Genomic DNA, 22,585 nt, shown 5'->3' with positions numbered 1-22,585 from the left:
AACTATTCATGTATTTTCATGTATTGTATTCAGGTATTTTAATGTCTACAAGCCCATACAGGGTCTAACTTTCTTCCTGTTTCTTACTGTTTCAACTCAAAACATGTTTACTAGACAAAATAGTTGATAGTGTTTCTCATATATAAGATAATCATTAATCTGGATTAAGACTACATAGTGAATCCTATTAACATGTTCTTGGTTTTTATTTTGAGGTCAAAGTATTGACTTTATTACATCAAAAAATAAACAATGATTTGAGGTCACATGGTGATAACACTTAATTCAAGGAGTGCACATACCACAATTTGCATATATGGAGTATCAAACAGACTTGTCAGGTACTTCCCTCTGAACAATAGAAAATGGACAGAAATAAATATCCCAACCACCCACAAAAACAAAAACATATATAAACTTTCAACCATACTAAACCATTAATAAATAACCATCCTACTCTCTGGTGTTTGTCTTTTTACTCTTAGCTTTCAGAAAAGTCACATGGATGACATATTATTATGCATTTAATCTTTAACGTTATGTTGTGTGGTTGATTTAGCAGTTTGACAGTGCAATTTTAGGGTTTCTTGGACTGGAGGTGATTCCCAATGCATAAGCACACAACCAAACACTGGTCTCAGTTTTTACAGATTCCTGATTATTTAATGTATTTCAATAGCCTAATATCCCTCAAATTTAACACACTCCAGGTGTTAGCCGTTGCACTGACAGATTCACTAGCACAGGGTTGTTTCTAATGTACAATCAATCAATACATGTATGCCAAATTCCTACCACAACAATTTTAGACTGCACATAAGTAGTCCACTGGCTAGCTTTATGTTTCTCTGAAGCAAAACATTTTTTTGCCTCATGTATCTTTTTCTTACACTGTTTTCCCCCCTGGATTATATTAAAAACCCACGCAAATTAAATTAAATAACCATTTTTGTTTTTATTAATGGGTGAAACTAAAATCCCCATAGGGCAGACATAACTTAATTTTAATAAAAGTCAATATAGATGTTTCATGTCTATATGTGTGTTTATTTATTACAGGTAAATAAACATTTTTCAGAGTGCTGGATTTGAATGGCGTTACAATGTCAGTGTCAGTTTCAAGATTCGTTTGAAGGCTTTGTTTAGAAAAGAAAATCGACCTTGTCACAGGACACTTGAGCTAATGAGATGTTTTCAAGGTGAGTTTGGGTCACAGTGGAGCAAGAAGGGTGGGAGAACAACTCCATTAAGCCCTTTTCTTGTTTGTGTGCCATTTAGTGTTAGATTTGAACATTTACACAAAAAACAACAAAAAACAACAAACACAATCAAATCTTCAATCTTCTTCTTGTGCCTGACCGAATAATGTAAAAAACTCTGCTTTTCTGAACCTGTCACTGTATTAACAGTGTATTCACACACAGCAGTATTTGACTGTATGTGCCTGTGGCATTTCCTGGAACAGGTTACATCACAGGGTCAGCTCCACAAACCTGCCCACACTTAAACAGTCAAGCCCCTAGTTTCAGTTCTACTTGCACTATAGGAGAGTGAAGAATAGAAATAGTAGCCATCTGTGCCTGGGATTATAACTGAACCTGTTTTGGGTGCACAATGAAGATTGTTATTGTACTTCTCCTAACTATTTCAGTAAGTATGCTTAAAAATGTATTTGCAATATTGACTTTCTTGTTGGTTTTTAAATTAGCAAAAAGTAAATAGAGAGAACAGGTACTGTATAGGTTACTGTAAAAATGACCTGAAGAGGCTTGCTGTGCATTCCAGAACAATCCACATATGATACAATTCATAGAAATGATTCTTAAATAATAATTATTTTTATTATGATGATTATGACGATAATGATGATTATGATGATACATTATTATTACTATTATTATAATTATTATTATTATGTTATCTGACACATTTACCCAAGCCTGGAATCAACAGTCCATTGTACTTAGTACTGTTTAAAGATAATCATTTCAATAGCAAAATTATAAAAAGGTCCGCATTTTTTGGGAGGGGAATGCATAAGTGGATTGAAACAAATCTAAAACAAGTATTAAAAAAGTTATAAACTTACCTTAAAAGTAAATTTGGTAATATTGAAAATTACAATAATATTCATAAGGTTCTTTATTGTAAAATACATGAACCTGAAACTTTATCAGGAATGCCTTATCAGGAACCCCGCATCCCCCAGGCAAATTGAGCTTGCATTTGAAATTGTTTCTTCATAAAGGCCCAAAGCTTCACACCATGTACAGAACGGCATTTTTTACAGTTTTTACACATTGTATGACATTTTCCCAACAAAACTCTACTCTAAGGCATTAGGACTGCATGAGAGGCATTTGAGGTGCTTTTCTTTGTGTAACATTACATTTTTGGTACAGTGTATTAAAATGACAAGGTTGCTATGCAGGTTTAAGCACATACTTCAAAGGCTACAGTTTTTGGATCTGAACATGAAACGAGCTATGGAGCTTGGGGGGGGTGTTTAAAGATTGCTTCGCTGATAATGGACCACCACAGGAGCATACTGCACACGTGCAAACTAGAAAAACAGACTTACATCATGTCAAAAATGGTTGAGAATTCTAGAAATGATTGTTTTATGCAATTGTGAAAATGAGTGAAGCAGCATAGTCCAAAAAAAAGAATTTGTATTGCTGTACACCCAAGTGCTAATATATATTTTCTCTGTGATGTAATTATTATTAAACATTGACATCATAGAGCACTTCTTTAGAATGGTAAATTATATATCTGTCAGCTTTTACACATGTAAACAATTTATCATTACTTCCCCCCTGTAGAGATTTTGTGATTTAAGTTATTCTTATGTATGCATAGAAATTAAGTTCATTATTATAAAATGTTGTCGATTTGGGTTCATTATCACACGATCATGTAATTTGATGATGCAAAACAGAGTTGAACAATATATTACCTAACTTGTCCCTTCAAATACATTCAGCTTTAAAAGTCCAGGCTCCACTCCTTGTTCCACATTTGCCGTGTCCTCTGACAGACATGTTTGTGTAGTTTAGTACCACACTATCCAGTTACTAACTAACTATATTCATTTTCAGTTTAAATTAGTGTTTAATTTGAATAAATTAGAACAGCCCAGCGGTTGAATATTGTTTAACTCACTGCATGATATTTGTCTGTTTAACAATCAAACAATCAAAGTTACTAGCCTGTAATGTTAATCTTTTTCATACTCCTGAACGTAATAGGAAAAGGCACACGTGTTTGCTTCTATACATTGATTTTAATAGCAGCTGTGCTCTCAGTATTTTGTATACCAATCAATTAAAAAGTATAGAATGGCATAATATCAATATTGTATACACCAAAAGCATATCTGTCTAGAATAGTTCCATATATACACCGGCCATCCGGCATTTAGTGAATCCTCCGTTGGCTTTGATAATCACAGCAGGCTTCCTGGAGGGTCTCAGTAGGTGAGGAACCTTCTCAGGAGAGATATTCAACCACCACTCCATGCAGAACCTTTTCCAGGATCCAGGTTTCATGGCTTTAGCTGGTGAATTGCTTTTTCAGTTTGCACCACAAATTTCACGAGGAGTTTTTATTTTTTTATTTTTTATTCAACTTCAGTAATTCAGATTCTCCGGCCATTTCAATACTTTTTTGTTTTTAGATCAACACAAAATCACAAAATCAACATTCCCGACATGCCTTCTCGATCTCCATATCTCAATCCATAGCAAAGGTGTGGTACAATCTGAAATAAGCAACTCGCAAGCTACAGGAAGCATCAATTTGATGTGATGAATAAATGTTAACCTTGTATATTTAGACAAATATGTAACTATTTTTGACAGATATGCTATTTTCCTTATTTTTTGCATTGGAAAAAGCACTAAACTGTGGTTACTTTTCACTATACTTAGGACTAGACCAGTGGTGTAGTCAAGGCCCCTATTCATTTGAAGGGAACTTTGCGTATGTGCACGTAACTTGGCATATTCCCACTAAGAATTTATGTATAACCTCCTATAACCCCTATAACAAATTGTGTCACCAGCATTGAATTCAATTTGTCAGAGGGGGTGGGGCGGGAAATTTATGGAGCATACTTCTGTCACCACTGTCAGCACTGGACTAGACCAAATCAAAACCTACCCTCAAATCGCACAGTACAAATCTGTACTATATAATGGTTTAATTTATTGACACTTTATACTATGTATAAATCAAAATGCAATTTGGTACATCTTCGAAATTTGTGATTTGTGAGAGGGTTAAAGTTTTGATTTGGTCTAGTCCTTAATCAAAGGTATGAATAAATGTGTAAATTACTATATATATATATATATATATATATATATATATATATATTATAATGTGCACCACTTGGGTGCAGCATTTAGTCTCAGTTTTGGCTTTGCCAGCATACAGCATAAAATCCATACACAGGGAAAATAATAAATAAATACATTAATACATAAATAAATGTCAATGTATTTATTTATTGGATCATTTATGTATTTACTCATGTATTTATTTGAACATTTATTTATTTATTTATTATTTTCTCTGTATTTTTATTTTCAAATTTGGCCTACATTATCATCCATACTGGTCAAGCGAAATACAAGTATATATCCCCCCAATGCTATATTACAGATAGATAGATACACAGGTAGATATTCAATTAGTACAATTCTTAGATTCTATTTTTTTTTTTATTCCTCTCTGGTAATTTTGTAAAATACAAAATAGGTCAATAAGACTTGAAAATCAATATTGTGTAAATACTTAAAAATAGTTATTGACTTGAAACAGACCAGAACAATGTGTTTTGCAGTTCCAGGATTTAGTATTCTAATTTGATGACTGCATATCTGTTCTTTGGTAAGCACATGTGAGATACATAAAACTGTTTGCCTGGTTAAAGGCATATACTAAGAAATCATTGATAATAACATAAAAATCTACACACAGTGTGCGCTTGAAATGGTTTATCTAAGTATACGATGGATTACAACATTATAATTAATCAGTTCAATTTAATTATTCATCCATAGACTTGTCATTTATATAGACATTTGTATGTGATGGCTATTGGCATTCCCTGCCGTATGTGCCGAATTTATGAGTAAGGCCTAAGGTAACCACCAAATCTCTTTCAACTGACACATTAATGTCATGTACTAAAATCTAACATACCAGAGAGGAATTTCACCATGCGTTAGCTTCCTAGTAAATATATTTGTTTAGCTACTATTCCTTACTGTTAGTGTCTTGTTTTGTGTTTTAAAAACATGTTTACTGTCACCAGCTATAACAACAACAAAATAAATATATAAAACGTAACACAGTAAGCATTTAGCCTAAGGGTACTAACAGTAAAATACATAATTATAATGTTCGTATGACTTCTGCTAATATTGTGTCTTTCATAATAGTGAAAAATGAAATGATAACACATTCTGGAAAATGTTATTGCTTTTTTTGTCTAGGTTTCCCAAATCTACAACACCTCCAAGCTAACAATGTATTGTCACCATTATAAAACTGTTCAAATTATGTGTGCATAAGTATATTTTGAAAAAGAAGATTTTCAATTTTAAAATAAATGTCTCCAGTCCAAGACAATAAAATTACAAATATTATACAAATTAACATAAAACCTACTTTGTTTTTGTATTGGTTCTTTCTACGTCGCCTTGGTGATCCTTTTGTTTATCTGTATCAAAAATACTTACGAGATATGTGTATAAGATATATGTATTTATTTTCAAAAATAAAAATTTGCTTCAAAAAGGAGGAGTGTTTACTTTCTTTTTAAAACAGGTTCCTCCAAATAAATTTGTTGAAGAAGTCTGCATGCAATTTTAAAAGGATCAATGGAAATGTTAGGTTCAGCATTGTCCTATCACATGTTGCTTAAAGTGTATGAATGTGCTTTAATTGTGTTACTCATTTGTAGTGTATTTTGAGCACAATTATAGGTGTGCTCTTGACTGCAGTTTTTTTTTTGTTCTTCTCAGCACTTGGACATGCTCAAAGCTTCTTCGGCAGTACTGGCACGTCAGAAGCGAAACTGGATCATAGAATCCTTTAGCATTGAGGAAGGGAATAAGAGGTCTATCCCATATGTTATTGGAAAAGTAAGTACACTCATTTTGAAATGCTTCTGTTCATTTTGTGAGTTTATGATGATAATGATTAATTATCATTAATTAAATCATTTGGTGCTGATTTTACCTCAACTGAGGTGTCACTAAAAATAAGGATATAATGTAATATTTTGCTTTTGTGTTGCAATTAATAATATGCACAAACAGGTTTGTCTGCTTGTGCCTGTTTAAAATTGGTTACTTTATGTGTACTTTACCTTACCTTACAATACAATACATTCGCTGAGTACTAAAATCTGTCTGGGCCTTGGGATTAGTCCATTATTATTATTATTATTATTATTATTATTATTATTATTATTATTATTATTATTTATTTATTAGCAGACACCCTTGTCCAGGGCGACTTACAAAATATTAAATGGTAATCCTCAACCATAGGTGTTTAAATGTACATATTCACATCAATATTATAATTAAAATCATGATTGCACTGTACTTCAGATTGTGCTGGAGCGTAACTACACTGTGAGGTTCACATTGACAGGCCAGGGGATAAACAAGCCACCCATCAATAGTCTTGAAATCAATCAGGACAATGGAGAAATTATGTTGATAAAAGAGATAGATTATGAAACGTACACCAAACTGGAGGTAAGCAGAAAACATTGCTAATAACATTTAAATCAAATTATTTTCTATTTGTGTATGTTATTACAAAATGTGAAATGAATGAGGTCAGTTTTTGTAAGATGATATCATAAAATACACAACATGTGTACTGGTGCGAGGGCTGTGCATGTCTATAACTTTGGGTTATCAACTTTGGGTGTGTTTCTGGTTAAATCTCCTTTTATTATTTGCCTAACTGGGAAAAAAGAAAAGAAAAACATTAATGTTGTGTTTCCAGTATTTGTATTTGAACACTGATATGTTAGTTCAAATGTGTAATGAATTAGCTTTCATGAATTGCAAGCTCCCACAATGCACTGTGATCTGTGTCCCTATTTAAATCAGCTTAACAATTTACATTAGTTAGTTGTTTGACCCTGAACAGATCCATTTCAGCTTCTCACCACATCCACCAAACAAATTTCACTGTATATGTCTTCTAAGCCGGTGCTATTTTAAAAGTATTCCTTTTTTGGTTAAATCTGTTATGGGAACATAAAATATAAGTTTTAGTATGATGTGTATGTCTTTTTTAACAGCTGGTATTCACAGCACTAAATCCTAATCAAGCTGTGGATACACAACTTGGAGTTCATATAAGTATCTTGGACATCAACGACAACGCACCAGTTTTTCAGTTAAATCTATACAATTTTACAGTCAAAGAATCAATGAAACAAGGTATGTATACTTTTCCAAGACTGGGCTTCACTGAGGTTTTGTTGTTATTTTCTTATTGATGGAAACAAGCAATTGTATAATAAGATACACAAAGCCTGGTTATTTCAAATGAAATAAATACTAAAATAATAATGATCATTTTGCCAACTGTTATGTTTCTTGTTTTACTGCTCATCTAGTGGCCATACACTATCACTGGCAATCAAACCGTTATCAGCCATGATTCAGAAAACAGAATATAGCTATTGGTTCTCAAAGCTGTATTCAGCCATCTTCCTTAGAGGGACATTATGTGAACCATGTAATAGTGCCATAGGTGTATCTGAGGTCAAATGCTAGTTAAAACATATTTACAATTATATTTTAGATTCAAATATATAAACCTTTATTTACAGTTTCTGTTTCTTTCTAAGTGACCCAATAATTTAAATCCCAGTGTTACTAGTGAGCCCAAAAAGGACATTTACTTAGGTATCTACATTTCTGTCTCAGTTTAAATGTTTAATTGTTCTTTTTCACCAAGGAGACATACTTGCTGTCATACACGCTATGGACAGAGACATGCCCAATAGCGTGAACTCAACCGTCAATTACAAGATTGTCTCAGTGAATCCAAAAACATCCAATGTTGACTTTGAAATTGATCAAATTGGGAGGATAAAGTTCAAAGGATGTTTGGACTATGAGGTAGGTGTGTTGCCCGATGCCTGGAAAGTCAGACGTGAGTGGGGTTGTCCTCCTCCCAAACCTCAGTTTAAAACTCCATATTGTGAGGTTGACCTTAAAGCGAGTAATTCCTCTGAAGTGTTATAATGAGCTTCAAAGCAGCTCTTTCCATTTGAATCTTTCCCTTGGACTGTAACAGGAGGTCTGCAACTGGTGGAAAACTGAATGACCATTTATTCAGATTCTTACATTTTCTTTTCTTCAGGAGACATCTCTATATAAGATCATTGTTGAAGCTAAAGACAGGGGTGATAAAGTACAGCTGTCAAGCTCTACTACAGTTGTTCTCAATATAGAAGATGCAAATGACAATCTTCCGGTCCTTGTTAGCCCCATGGTAAGTAGCCATTTTATTCATAAGAAAAACATTTGCTTTCACACAATTTACTGTTTCTTATTAATGAGATGAAAAGGTATACAGGTCAAAAATCTGGATGCAAAAACTGGGGGGTGTTTCTAAAATAAAACACAGGTACCTCCGTTAAAACTGCTATATTGTGTATGTTGTCCTAGATTAATATTATAATAAACATTAAGATTGTATTCAACCAATTGTCAGTTACTAAACAGGGGTTTTGTATTTAGAAGAAAACAATGTGAATAGTGGTTTCAAAGGTAGTACAGTACCTTTGAAACCACTATTCACATATCTGCCTGGCCAGAGCAACATTGCAATACAGCTCGTCTTTACAATTGGCCGATGTGTGGTGTTTGGTCTGGTGTTTTAGGCAACTGGAAAGGTGAAGGAGAGGGAGACGAACGTCACTGTTCTGACTATAAAGGTGACCGACAAAGATAAGCCATCCACACCTGCATGGAAAGTACGATATTACATTGAGGATGACAAAGACGGCCACTTTCAGATCGACATTGATGAAAAGACCAATGATGGAATCTTGAAAGTTATTAAGGTAATATAAAAAAATCACATTAGAAATATGGAACCTGAGATACTCAATTTCTGCAGCTAATGTTTCTCCATCCTTTGGGGTTTGGTTTGTTTTTTATATAGTTGGCTAAGTATACCTAAAAGGAAATATCAAATTAGAGATATGTATTTAGTTAAGTGCAGTCTCTTTTTGGAGGACCCCATGTGTCACAAGTGTAACTCCACATAATAGGACAACTGAGTAGACTTGCATTTGACATGCTCGTTCAGTGCCCTCCACCTCTTCTGCTCGTTTCACAGCCTCTGGATTTTGAAAGTGGCATCCTGTGGAACTTGTCAATCTCAGTGAAGAACGAGGAGGATTATTTCTCATGCATTGTGAAGAACAAGAAACCAAGGGGGCTGTGGGATGTGGAAATTATACATCTTGATAGAAATAAAGGGAAATCATCTATATCAGTGAATCAGCGCGTGGTCATCACTGTGGAAGATGTCAACGACCCCCCAGAATTCAAAAAAGGCACTGAGAAGGTTTACGTGAAAGAAAACGTAAAGATTGGTCATTTCCTGCAGAATGTCACTGCCACAGACATGGACAGTGGCCTTTTAAGCGTAATTACGTAAGTACCGAGATGTAAAATCCCTGTAGACTTTTGAATTTAAGTAAGTTATTGTTTTCAGTTGCCTACTTAGGGCTAGACCAAAGCCAAACTTTGAGCCACACACAATAATAAAGTATAAACCTGTACTTTATGGTCATTAAATGTATTGTCTAAAGCCACGTTTTACTAATTATAAACATAATTTAAATAAGATACAAGCTTGTAATGTGATTTGACTTGGTTTCATTATAATTAATTAATTAATTATAATTAAACATATCAATGGATAAAGACTAGAACCTCCCCCCCCAAAAAAAAAAGAATCTAAAATGATTTTTTCCACTTTTATTTAATTAAAAATGTGTGCTTCTATTTTGGAAAAAGGCCAAATACTGACCTACCATCCTACTGAGTTAATTTTGAATACAATTTCTGATATGTTTTTAGTCAGTGTGAACAAGTACAAATAAATCCATTGGCTAACTTTGCATTATTTTTGTAACAGGTATAAAGTAGCAGAAGACCCAGCAGGGTGGGTGACTGTGAACTCTAAAACGGGTGCAGTTACAACAAAAGGCATAGTGGACAGAGAAAGCAAATATGTTGTGAATAATACCTATACTGTGGTTATACATGCAGTTGATAATGGTAAGACCTGTACAACTATATTTCACATTTACATCTGAGTTTACTAGCTACAATAAAGAAGGCAAAGTCTAATTTGTAGAACCATGTAACAGATACAACTTTTTACAAAGAATTGTGGGGAATTGTCAAAGTTCCAAGTGATAAAGCAATAATTTTTTCTTTATCACAGGAAAGCCCCCCATGACGGGCACTGTGTTGTTGAAAATCTATGTGAATGATGAAAATGACAATACGCCCACCCTGATTTCGAACATGATAGACATATGTATGGCAGATGGAGAGTCAATGAATAATATCACGGCTGAAGACATAGATGAAGGTTATAACTCTGGGCCATTCCGCTTTGAGCTGCTCAATGCGAAAGAACTGAAGGGAAAATGGAGATTGGATCCCACTTACGGTAAAGCCTGACCACTGCACTCTGTACCACATTGTTCTTAAAATATAGTAAAATAAAAGTGCTGTTTCATAAAGGCTCTTCACCCTTTGCTCTACTTACCCCAACAGTAAGGGCAAAGACCCTAAAACATTTTATACCTGCATATTTTTATATTTGTTGTACTTTCTGTGGCTAAATCGTAAGTGTAGCCTTGATGTGTTGTTAAGTTAATGGCAGAACAATATTATGAAATGGCAAGAAATCACAGAAATAAGCTACGAAACTTAGATATTGCACATTTTAAATGGTAACTTCAGTATCTAAAAGAAGAGTGCAATATTTTTCTCTTTAGTTGTTTTACAAACTCAGGGTTAAAACTAAGCAGACCTAGCAATCACCTGGATCAAATAAAAACTAAAAAAAATAACAAATATAATGTTTAACAGCAGCTTTTGTGTTTGCCACAGTACAGTTCTTTTATCAAATGTTAACATCCCATCAAGTACTGTGTTTTTATTTGCCTTTGAAAGGATTGTGGACATTTTGATTTGGTCTGGGCCATGATCTCCTTACCAAATCTGTAACATATTAGTTCAAAATGTTCCTGATGTCATGTGTGTGTCATTTCATAGGGGAGACTGTTAACCTCATCAGAGGAAGCAAGGTTTTCAGTGGAGTGTATGAGCTATCTGTGAAAGTCTACGACAGACAGGATTACTGGGCTCTACACAACCTCACAGTGACTGTGTGCAAGTGTACTTCATTGCCACCCAACTGCAGACACAGGATGTCCACAGCAGCACAGATTGGAGGCGGGGCTCTAGGGATCATGTTTGTGGCCATGTTTCTATTGCTGGGTATGGCCAGGATTCTTTACTTCCTTGTGTCACGTCAATGTCTACTGCGCAAGTAGGGATGCACCGAATGTTTGGCAACCGAAAATAACAAAAAAAGCTAAAAATGTTAAGGCATTTTCATTGCAGCTCACATTGCTAAACTGGCAATTGAATGAAAATGTATAAAAAAATGAAAAAGAAAAACATATTGCTCGGTCAATTACAGCTGTAATTGCAAAATATTCCTTTATAAAACAAATAGTCACAACCTTTATAGTTAATTTGAAATTGTGACAATAAAAAGTGATAATGTCAGGAAACAATAATACTAGAGTCTGACAGGCGTGAGAGTTGACAGGTCTGCTGTTATTATGCCATTTCCATACGTCTTCTAATAATGTATTTTTACATAGATATTAATTCAACAAAGTTGTTGTGTTAGATAAGTATTCATCAATTGCATCAATTACAGTATAACGTATTTATTAGTGTTTTCATTTCATTTTCTGCTGCGTAGCGGAGATTCTGCTGAAGAGAAGCGTGCAGTTTGTTCACATTGCGTCTTTGCTGGCGTGCGGTATTGACCAATGGAAAGGACGTCACTGTCTGTCATCATTCCTACAGAATATATATTTTTTACCCAACCACAGACCATGACTCTATGAATATCTAGCCAATCCAATGAAATCTTTTTAATGACGTGCAGAAACCCACAGAAGGGCGTAGCACTGAAGAGGAAGAGGAGTATGAAGAGCAATAATGTGTAATCATATAACACCCCTTCGAATGTGTTAGTGTGTTTATACAGATCCTCATTAGCTGACATGTTATTTCATATGTGATTGATTAATTTGAAAATGATGCTCCCGCCTCTACTAGCAAGTGTTATAATTCAACAGAATGCAGTGTTTTGGTCAAACACTTGCAAGTAGAAATTGTGTGAGCGCATGTTTTTTCTATCAAGATCCTTTTCCCTCATACACACCTGGCTATTAGATTTTGTTATAGTGATTTGATTAATTACCTGAATAATTGCCACATTTTAACATGTTCACCACACATTTATGCACCTTCATGCATTTTTGGTGATGTTTGCCTTTGGCTGGTAAAAATACCAAGTGGCTGGTAAGTTTTTTTCCTTCTACCAGACACAGTGGCTAGTGGCCGAAAAAGTTAATTTTATCCCATTTCCGATCCTAGGTACTTGTCTTACTTGTCTTACTACTTTTCATAAAGAAGAACCGGCAACTTTTCCTGAAGAAGTAGGCTAAGTAGGCTTATGTCTAGTACGATAATTAATTTGTTGTGGGTTCATCCACTTTTTGCACTCTTTTCAATGCACTTTTTAATGAACTTTTTTGTTGTAGGCATACAGAGTACGTTACATTCTTTCAGCTGTCAGTTAGATGCCTAATATAGGCTATTCAAGAAGGGGGGGCTCAAAGATGGCCAAATATTTTTACTTTACTAATTTATTTTAAGTTATATTGTGCTTTGTTAGAACATAAGAACATAAGAAAGTTTACAAATGAGAGGAGGCCATTCGACCCATCGTGCTCGTTTGGTGTTCATTAATATCCAAGTGATCCAAGGATCCTATCCAGTCTATTTTTAAATGTTCCCAAACTTTCAGCTTCTACTTCATCGCTGGGTAGTTTATTCCAGATTGTGACTACTCTCTGTGTAAAGAAGTGTCTCCTGTTTTCCGTTTTGAATGCCTTGAAGCCCAATTTCCATTTGTGTCCCCGGGTGCGTGTGTCCCTGCTGATCTGGAAAAGCTCCTCTGGTTTGATGTGGTCGATGCCTTTCATGATTTTGAAGACTTGGATCAAGTCCCCACATAGTCTCCTCTGTTCCAGGGTGAAAAGTTTCAGTTCCCTCAGTCTCTCCGAGTAGGACTGGACCTGGAATAAGTCTGGTTGCTCTCCTCTGAACTGTCTCTAAAGCAGCAATATCCTTCTTGAAGTGTGGAGCCCAGATCTGCACACAGTATTCCAGATGAGGTCTAACTAGCGCATTGTACAGTCTTAACATTACTTCCCTTTTTTTAAATTCTAAACTTTTTACAATATACACTAGCATTCTGTTTGCCTTTTTTATTGCTTCCCTACATTGCTTGGATGGAGAAAGTGAGTAGTCCACATAGACTCCTAGGTCTTTCTCATGCGTTACTTCATCTAGATCTGTACCTCCCATAGTGTAATTATAATGGACATTTTTGTTACCTGCATGTAATACCTTGCACTTGTCCACATTGAATTTCATTTGGCAGGTGTCGGCCCACAACTGAATATTATCTAAGTCCCTCTGAATTGCCTGTGCTGCCAAGATTGTATCTGCTGAGCCACCTATTTTAGTATCATCTGCACATTTGACAAGTTTGCTAACTATCCCAGAGTCCCGATCATTAATATAGATTAGAAAAACCAAAGGCCCTAGTACTGATCCCTGTGGAACTCCACTAACAACCTCACTCCAGTTAGAAGCAATTCCTCTAATCGACACCTTCTGTTTCCTATACAGCAACCAGTTCATAATCCATTTACTTACATTACCCTGAATGCCTACAGCTTCCAATTTGTGGATCAGTCTTTGGTGTGGAACCTTATCAAAAGTATTTTGAAAATCTAAGTATATCATATCATATGGTTTCACGTGATCTACAGCTGCAGTTGCATGTTCAAAGAACTCTGATAAATTAGTAAGACATGATCTGCCTCGTCTAAACCCATGTTGACTATCTCCAAGAATATGGGTTTCATTAAGATGCTCCTCTATTTTCTGTCTAATCATTTTGTCCAACATTTTACAGGTGATGCAGGTGAGACTGATTGGTCTGTAATTTCCTGGCTCAGTTTTGTCCCCTTTCTTGTGGATTGGTATGACATTTGCTGTCTTCCAGTCAGTTGGCACATCCCCTGTTCTAAGTGTCATTTGGAATAATTTAGTTAGCGGCCTATAAATAATTTCCCTCATTTCTTTAAGTACTGTTGGAAATATCCCATCTGGCCCAGGTGATTTGTTTGTTTTTAATTCTGCTAGTCCCTTTGGTACCTCCTCCTCATTTATCCTGATCTCTCTTAGGGTTTGACTGGACTGATTGTCAACCTGTGAAATACTCATTTAGAATATTTGCCACATCTTGTTCGTTTTCCAAGATACCTCAATTTTTGTCCTTTATCAGTTTCACTTCCTCCTTTATTGACCGCTTACTGTTGTAGTATTGAAAAAAGCTCTTTGCATTGGTTTTAGCTCCAAGAGCTATGTTTCTTTCTATTTCCCTCTTTGCTTTCCTGATCCCTTTCTTAAGATCTCTTTGCAACTCAACATATTCTATGTATTTTGTTTCATCACCATCCCTTTTGTATGCGCTATACAACATTTTCTTTCTCTTGATATTTTTTTGCATACCTCTATTAAACCATTTTGGCCCGTGTTTTTTGTTCCTCAATTTGCTAAGTTTTGGTACAAATTGCTCCTGAGCCTCAAGTAGTATATTCTTAAAATATATCCTTCCATTTTCAACTGACTCTGTATCCAGTGTGCTCCAGTCTATCTCTTCTAAGTGCCGCCTCATACCTTCAGGGTTTGCTTTCCTAAAATTGTAGCTCATTGTTTTAGACTTGGACCTTGTTTTTTGAAAGAATGCCTCAAAGCTAACCATATTGTGATCACAATTTGCCATTGGTTCTCTAACTACTGTCCCCCTGACTCTATCTTGGTCATTTGAAAAGATCAAGTCAATACATGCGGTCTCTCTGGTTGGTTCCCTGACAAATTGAGTTAGAAAGCAGTCATTTACCATCTCAACCATTTCTATTTCTGCTTCTGTAGTCCCCACTGGGCCTTCCTAGTCTAAGTTTGGGAAATTGAAATCCCCCATTATAACAGCCACTACACTTGCTACATGCAGTCCTGATTACACTGTACAATGCAGCATCTTTCTGAATATCTGAGTTTAGTGGCCTGTAACACACTCCTACCACTAATCCTCCAGATCTCTTGTTCAAAAGTTTCACCCACAAATATTCTGTTCCGTTACTGGGATCTAATACAAGTTCTTCTGCCTCAATGTAATTTTTCACATATAATGCTACCCCACCCCCTCTTCGATTTTGCCTGTCTCTCCTAAACTGTGTGTATCCTTCCAACTTGTATTCATCCCCATCATTTTCTGTAAGCCATGTTTCTGTCACTCCTACAACATCATAGTCACACACCAGCACTGTGGCTTCCAAGTCTAACATCTTGTTCCTTATACTCCTGGCATTGAGGTACAAACATTTCAGGACTTTCCTACTAGCAGTTTCCCTTGGTTTTCTTTCCTTAGTGGAACATCTCCCATTGTCAGAGCTCCCTGCCCCCCTGGTTCCTAGTTTAAATGATTCTCAATTTCACTGCACATACGCTCTCCAAATGCATTAGCCCCCCTTCTGTTTAGATGTAGACCGTCCAGTTTGTACAGGTCCCATCTATCCCAGAAGAAAGACCAATGCTCCATAAACCTAAACCCCTCTTCCCTACACCAAGCTTTCAACCACGTGTTAAACTTTCTAATCTCTGCCTGTCTCCCTGGCCTGGCACGTGGTACTGGAAGTATTTCAGAGAAAACTACCATGGAGGTTCTGCTCTTTAGTTTTGTTCCTAACTCTTTAAATTTGTCTTGCAGAACCTCTGTACTACCTTTTCCTATGTCATTGGTTCCAATGTGGACCATGACCAGTGGATTCCCCCCGGCTTTGGCCAGTAGCCCGTCTACTAGTTTAGGGAGATCTGCAACCTGAGCACCAGGCAGGCAAGATACCATGCGGGTCTCCTTGTCACTAGAACACACTGTGTGATCTACACCTCTAAGAATTGAGTCTCCTACTATAACTACCTCCTTCTTCTGGGGGGGAGTGGGCACCATGGTGCTCTGGTGCTCAACTGCCCCCCCATCACCCTCTGAGCTGTCACTGTCCAACTCGGTGTCCAGCAGTTGGAACCTGTTGGGCAATTCAAGCTGTTGGGGTGTCTCTAGGGGTTGTGCACGCCCTTTTCTGGAGTTACGACCTACTGTAACCCAGCAGTTCTCTACGCTGTCCTGCTCTAAGGTCTCAACTCTCCTAGGTTTTGGCGTGCACACCATCTCTCTCATGGGCTGATTGACCAATTCTTCTAAATCCCTAATACAGCGCAGATCGACAAGCTGAGCCTCAAGATCATGAACCTTGATCTCTAGGATTTCAACCTGCTGACAACGTTCACAAATGAAGCCTTCTTGGATGAGTTCATCCAGGAAGGCAATCATTCTGCAAACCTGACACTGTAGTGGCCACATGCTTCTAAATGTTACTTTTTTTTTATATACGTCTCTTGGTTCCTGCTGCTAGTCAACTGCCTAACTTTTGTCAATGAGAAACAGCACAGCTCGTTCTCAACAGCTGCTTTATGTAGCTTTTGTCTACCTACCCCCAATTCACACCTAACTGGCCCCACCTGGCTCCTCCTGCAACAGAATTCCTGCTAGTCCTAGACAAAATCTCCCCTCTCCAACCCGTTTACTTTCACCAACTCAGCAGCTAAACTGAACTGACTTCAATTTGGGCAAACTACAGACAATGCTAACGTCAATTAAGGCAAACTTAAAACAAAATGAGCAATGCTAAGACTGGTCTGAAACTAGTCAAACAACAAGATGACTACCTTTCACCTGTACTCTCCTGTCTCCCTCTGTGGCAACTTGTAAATACTTGTTTTGTTGGTATAATATCTGTTGGAATGTACTTTGAAAAGCAAGACAAAATAGTAAAACGTACATTTAGACTATTTAATTTATGCAATGGTGAAAAAATTGGCAAAATAATTGGAAAAAAATGCAAAAAAACGTGTTCGGTGTTCGGTATTCGGTATTCGGCCTTCAGCCAAGTGTTTCATTATATTCGGCTTCGGTCAAGAATTTTCATTTCGGTGCATCCCTATGCGCAAGTTCACAATACACATGTCCTGCCCCTGCAAATAAATGTACACATATTTTAAACTTAAAACTGTATTGCGTCAAACTCCAGTGATATGTTATTAACCTGTGGCTAACCTGGCTGTGAGTCTCAAAATGCCAGTCCAAAAACGTCACTTGAATCGATCTAAAGAATTAGTTATTGAACATATTGTCTACATTACATCGGCAGGAACCAAAATGTAACTCTCCCACAGCTGTAAAGGAGATGTTTAATGCTTTCTCCTCTTTGCTTGAAAGGTTTGGTGCTTTTGGCAAGTGTACTCTCATGCAGACACATTAAACAAAGCGCTCAAATTGATGATGATGGAGGGAACACGTTGCTGGTATTCAATACTGAAACACCTGGATCGGACTGCACAGTAAGATGTCTTTATCCTTCCTGTATTAGAATCTGAAAAATACAGCTCTTGTCATTCGGCCCAAAATTGTTTTCTGAACATAGATTTTAGAATGAATATTATATTATCTCTTTATCTACTTTTAAAATGGTCTATTACACAATTCAATAAACACTTCACACTTAACTTAAGTGTTGATAACTATAAGTGTGATTGCTGTTGGTTTGGAACTACAATCATCTGTTGGGAGTCCAGCTCAAGACAAATTAGATAAACCGTCTGACACTGACTTCCAAAGTCCATGAGATTGGCGTCAGTTAGGATTTGAGGACTTTGGTGTCAGATCAAATCAGAGTTTGAGCCAGTGTTTGTGTCTGCTTTTAAAGCAGAATTACTCAATAAAAGTTTTAAGTCTGCATAATTAAACAGATATTCAGAGCCTATTCAATTTCACTTGATAAGCCAATGGAAAAAAGAAGATACCAGAATCATTACTGTCTAATGCGTTTCTACCCAAACATGTAAGGGATTATTTTTATGCTATCAAAATGTGAATACATTTCAAATGCATTAGAGATTTTTTTGAGAAAAAAAAATGTTTTGTATTAAATAATGTTAATCTGTTTTTATATTTGCAATTTCTGTATTAAGGTCCCTCATAATGCACAACTTATCAATGCAACAAAAGTCGGAAGTCAATTCAGCTATGCAGGAAAGAATGGGATACTTCCACCGAGCAGATATGATAAGGTTGATATGGTAGGCCACATATAAATATTTGTCTTCAGTGATCAGCATCAGAAAATAGATTTTCTAATTTCAGTAAAGCTCAAAATGTGGATAATATTTTCACAGAGCTTAATGTTTTTTTTATATATTTATTTCTTTGCAGGGTTATCAAAACAGTTCTGCTTGTAGTTCTTTCCATCATGGTTCTGCTCGCAGTTCTTTCCGTCATGCTTATGGCAATACTGGAATTAATCCAGGGCAATACAGCAATTTTCACAGTACCACCACTTCTGTAAAGGTGAGTATTCTTTGGTGACTTGGAATAACGTTATGAAATCAAGATGACATCATCTGATGCTTCTGGAATAATTCATATTATTAGCATACACAGTGTTGGTTAGAATATTATCTTCTACCTTCTCAATTCTATTTCTTGATTGTCTATGATTATATATTTATTTTGAAATTACTTCAATAGAGGAACTGGATAAGTGACACTACAAAACTAAATTGTAATCTTAATTTTATTAATTAATACATTTTCTATAACTTGACTTTAAACCTCATTAAATTAAAGTTAATCAGAGCTATTATAAGTTAGAGGCCAATTAGATTTTATTGATTTCTTAGTTTACTGTTTCTTCATGTAGACATGCCTTCTGCCAATTAGTCAACTGCTGTAGAGATGCAAAACTATAGTGAATTATGTATAGAAAACAAAATACAACATTGAAAATGTATAGCAGCCAGAGTGACAATCCCAGTAAAACCACAATATTGGACACAACCAGTATTCCTTAATAAACTGTATTTGTTTAATGTCCCAAAGAATCACAACTGGAGAGCCCAAAGTGAATTATTTTCCCAGAGAGAAGCATTACACTCCCTGCTTGAAAAGGTAGGTTAAAATAATCCTAAATATATTAAGGAAACATAAAATATGCAATGCCCGTGTCTGAGATTTTACATATAAATAGATAAAGTCAGCTAATTTAATATGAGGTTGCATTCTTACCTGAATATAAATATCTTCTTGTTTGTGTTGTGACTGAAGATATTTGATATTTAATTAATTAATTGTACTGGGTCAAGACGCAGTTAAGACTAGGCTATATCATTCATGCTTTTGAGTAACTGATTTGGTTGTTTGTTTGTTTCTGTGGACAGAGACTATTCACAATACAAGGTAACAAGACTGAACACCAGGATTATGACCCTCATGTGTATGCCTATGAAGTCGACTCCATAACTGATGCAGACCTAGACGCCATTTCTATCACTGACATTGAGTTTGTGCCTGACCAAATGCTACACGTGGGACCACAGTTCACTCAACTCGCCACAATTTGTATGTCCAGTATGAACAAACATTAGAACATGTCAACTGGAAAGCATTTTGTGATGATGAGACAGGCCAAGGCTAGAAAGAGGTTTCTGCATCCTGCATACAGGTTTTTTTTCCCATATGAAGAAAAATATAAAGGAGACATTCCATTTTAAAAAAGGACAGATACATAGATTATGTTTAATGGAATAAAGTGAAGAATTATCTGCCACAATAGCAGTGAAGGCAGTTGACACTATACCTCTTTATGTACAATTCTGTAGCAAATGTAGCTAAAGAATAAAAGATATCTTCAAATGAAGCCTTATAAAGCTCTGGAATATATACCAGGAATATATTCCAATAATAGAAAACAGTCAATACCTGCTAAGAAACAGAAGTCAAACAGATCTTGAATAATCGATTGTTGGATTTCACCAGGAGGCCCTTATATTTGATACGCACTTATGTTTAGAGTAATGCAGTGAAAAAAGACATAGCCTAAACATAAAGATTCTCCGAAAACAAAAGAGTTTTTGAATAGTTTAAAATCCCTTCAAATCTAGTGGGGCAAAACTGCCCAATATTCAAAGTGTACATAGAATGTATTTGATTTACTTGGAAGGATGGTGTCTGGGAAGGTAGATGGTATGTAGATGGTATGTAGATGGTTTCTTTTACTTCATGATGTAGGCTCCGAATCTACAGTGCAATGTTAATGCAGGGTATATGGTGTGCTGGTAGCAGAGAGAGTAAAAAAAGTAAAAACAAAATGGCTAATTGAATGTGAATATCCATATTTCAGAATCTGGACATTTGTAAAATTCTCTGTGTGGTAGCAGTATTAAAGGTGCTTTTCAGATTAATATATGTATATAAATATGTACAAAATACTATTTAATCTACTCCCATTTTGTACAATAACAGTCATATTACATAGCAGTGCTGGGGGGAAGATATGTGTTGATCACAAGTTTCAATGGATGGCCTCATTTGTCCTGCACTAAACAATCTATTTCAATAGCCTGAAGAACCTTTTGGAGCACATCCATAACAGTGATGTGAAACTAATGCAGTTTGGTCTTGCAGTGACCATCTAATATTTTACTTTTTCCTGTCTTTGAAAAAAAGGGCAAAAGCCAAAAGATTTAAATTGAAAGACATGGGGATGGGAAACAGTGAATCAGTACACCACCACTAGCATTGTAATGAACAATGAGAAGGATGGACATCTACATTTTCTTTCATTTGTTAATTACTGAAATTAAATGTTAACATTTGTTATTGTAAAAAAAGAAGAACACATGACAACATTGATCTGTGTACCCAGTAGTGGGTAAGATAATGGGTACACCCACATTTTAACATTGTTTGCGGATTTTCACACCAGTGTTGGGATGTCTACATTGTGTCATGTCTACCACAAACACAGACAGGTTCATCTCGTTTCTTAACACAAGCTCAAGGAATATTAGGCCATAGATGTCCAACAAATCAGTCAAAACAATGGAGTGACAACAGAAATAGTCTTAACAGAAAAGGACAACAAATCTGAGCTCTTTTTTCCTAGACCTGTGGTGTGTGAATGAGTTGCCTTGAATGACAGGCTAGTTGACACTTACAAAATAGTATTGGATGTCAACTTATCCCTTCTTTATGTAGGCTATGGCACTGATGGATGTACGCAACCAACTCACTTTGAGATTCTCATCAACACCCTCTGAGACTCAAATGAGAGTGAAACAACAGTTGGGTCTACCAATGTCTAGCACTGAATATATCTGTGTGTATGTTTATGCCTTTAAGTTCATGTTTGGGGTGTTGGTTGCTTTTGTTATGAATTGTGTAACAGGCTGTGGTTTTGCAACTTCCCTGAAGGCTGTGGACAAACACATGAGCATATCTATAAATAAAGATTATTTAGGGAGTCCTGTGGGTTTGTTTAATTTGAAATTAGCTTGATGACTCTTGTGGAAAGAACGCATCTGCAACCTTTGAGTGATTCATTTGAGATGCATACATTGTAAAATTACATTAATTCATTGGTATAATGTCTCCCTTTATGGAACAGAATCAAAACGATGTTTTTCACGGAAATTACACAAATGTCACAAAGTTTCTATAGCTTTCAGTGTAAATAGGGATTGCAGGCTGGTCATATCATGAGCATATCCTTAATCCTTTATTGAGCCAGCTGTGAGCAAAGAATACTTATTATTAATCACAAGGTATTTTATTGACAGTGCCGCATTTATCAAGTGTTATTTGTTTAAATTCTTGTTTTTTTATGCTTTTGAAAGACACCACAGAAAGGTAAAAGCTCGGCAGCCCCTATGTAAGCCTTTAACCAATTCTCTTACATGCCTAATTAATTCCAAGTCTTTTTAATGTCAATACAAAATACAGAGCAATACAAAAAAAGAACAACAGATGTTGCTAGGCTGCACATGCAGTAGCTGTGTGTCTTACAGAAAGACCTGTTTGTTTTAACCCTCAGAGATACCATGACAAAGGAGGATCCCATTTGGTACATTTCTCATCTGCTGCAACTACACAGAAGTGTCACGTTGTGATGGCACATTAACAACAGACAGTTCAATCAGGAAAGGATTTCAATACCTGTGTTTCCGGTAGATTG

At 35.9% G+C, this 22,585-nt stretch overlaps 1 protein-coding gene across 1 annotated transcript; it reads left to right on the top strand.

The window, feature by feature from the left end:
• Positions 1-1,521: 1,521 nt before the first annotated feature.
• On the top strand, positions 1,522-21,874 carry LOC136748612 (cadherin-like protein 26). The gene is made up of 16 exons (XM_066702519.1): positions 1,522-1,650; positions 6,036-6,155; positions 6,630-6,779; positions 7,337-7,478; positions 8,002-8,165; positions 8,410-8,541; positions 8,933-9,115; positions 9,394-9,713; positions 10,201-10,343; positions 10,513-10,743; positions 11,355-11,579; positions 17,794-17,915; positions 18,546-18,653; positions 18,787-18,921; positions 19,453-19,521; positions 19,791-21,874. The coding sequence occupies exons 1-16, from the start codon at positions 1,615-1,617 to the stop codon at positions 19,995-19,997; spliced, it is 2,487 nt and encodes an 828-aa protein (XP_066558616.1). The 5' UTR covers positions 1,522-1,614; the 3' UTR covers positions 19,998-21,874.
• Positions 21,875-22,585: the final 711 nt, after the last annotated feature.

Source organism: Amia ocellicauda, chromosome 4, assembly GCF_036373705.1.
Source record: "Amia ocellicauda isolate fAmiCal2 chromosome 4, fAmiCal2.hap1, whole genome shotgun sequence".
NCBI classification, from domain to species: Eukaryota; Metazoa; Chordata; class Actinopteri; order Amiiformes; family Amiidae; genus Amia; species Amia ocellicauda.
This window is presented reverse-complemented; position numbering and strand designations above follow the sequence as displayed.

Excerpts from the sequence above, each read along its gene's own strand:
- LOC136748612 (XM_066702519.1), top strand. The coding sequence starts at position 1,615 with ATGAAGATTGTTATTGTACTTCTCCTAACTATTTCA. Across the intron at positions 1,651-6,035 it reads TACTTCTCCTAACTATTTCA|CACTTGGACATGCTCAAAGC; the intron begins GTAAGTATGCTT and ends TGTTCTTCTCAG. Across the intron at positions 6,156-6,629 it reads TCCCATATGTTATTGGAAAA|ATTGTGCTGGAGCGTAACTA; the intron begins GTAAGTACACTC and ends ACTGTACTTCAG.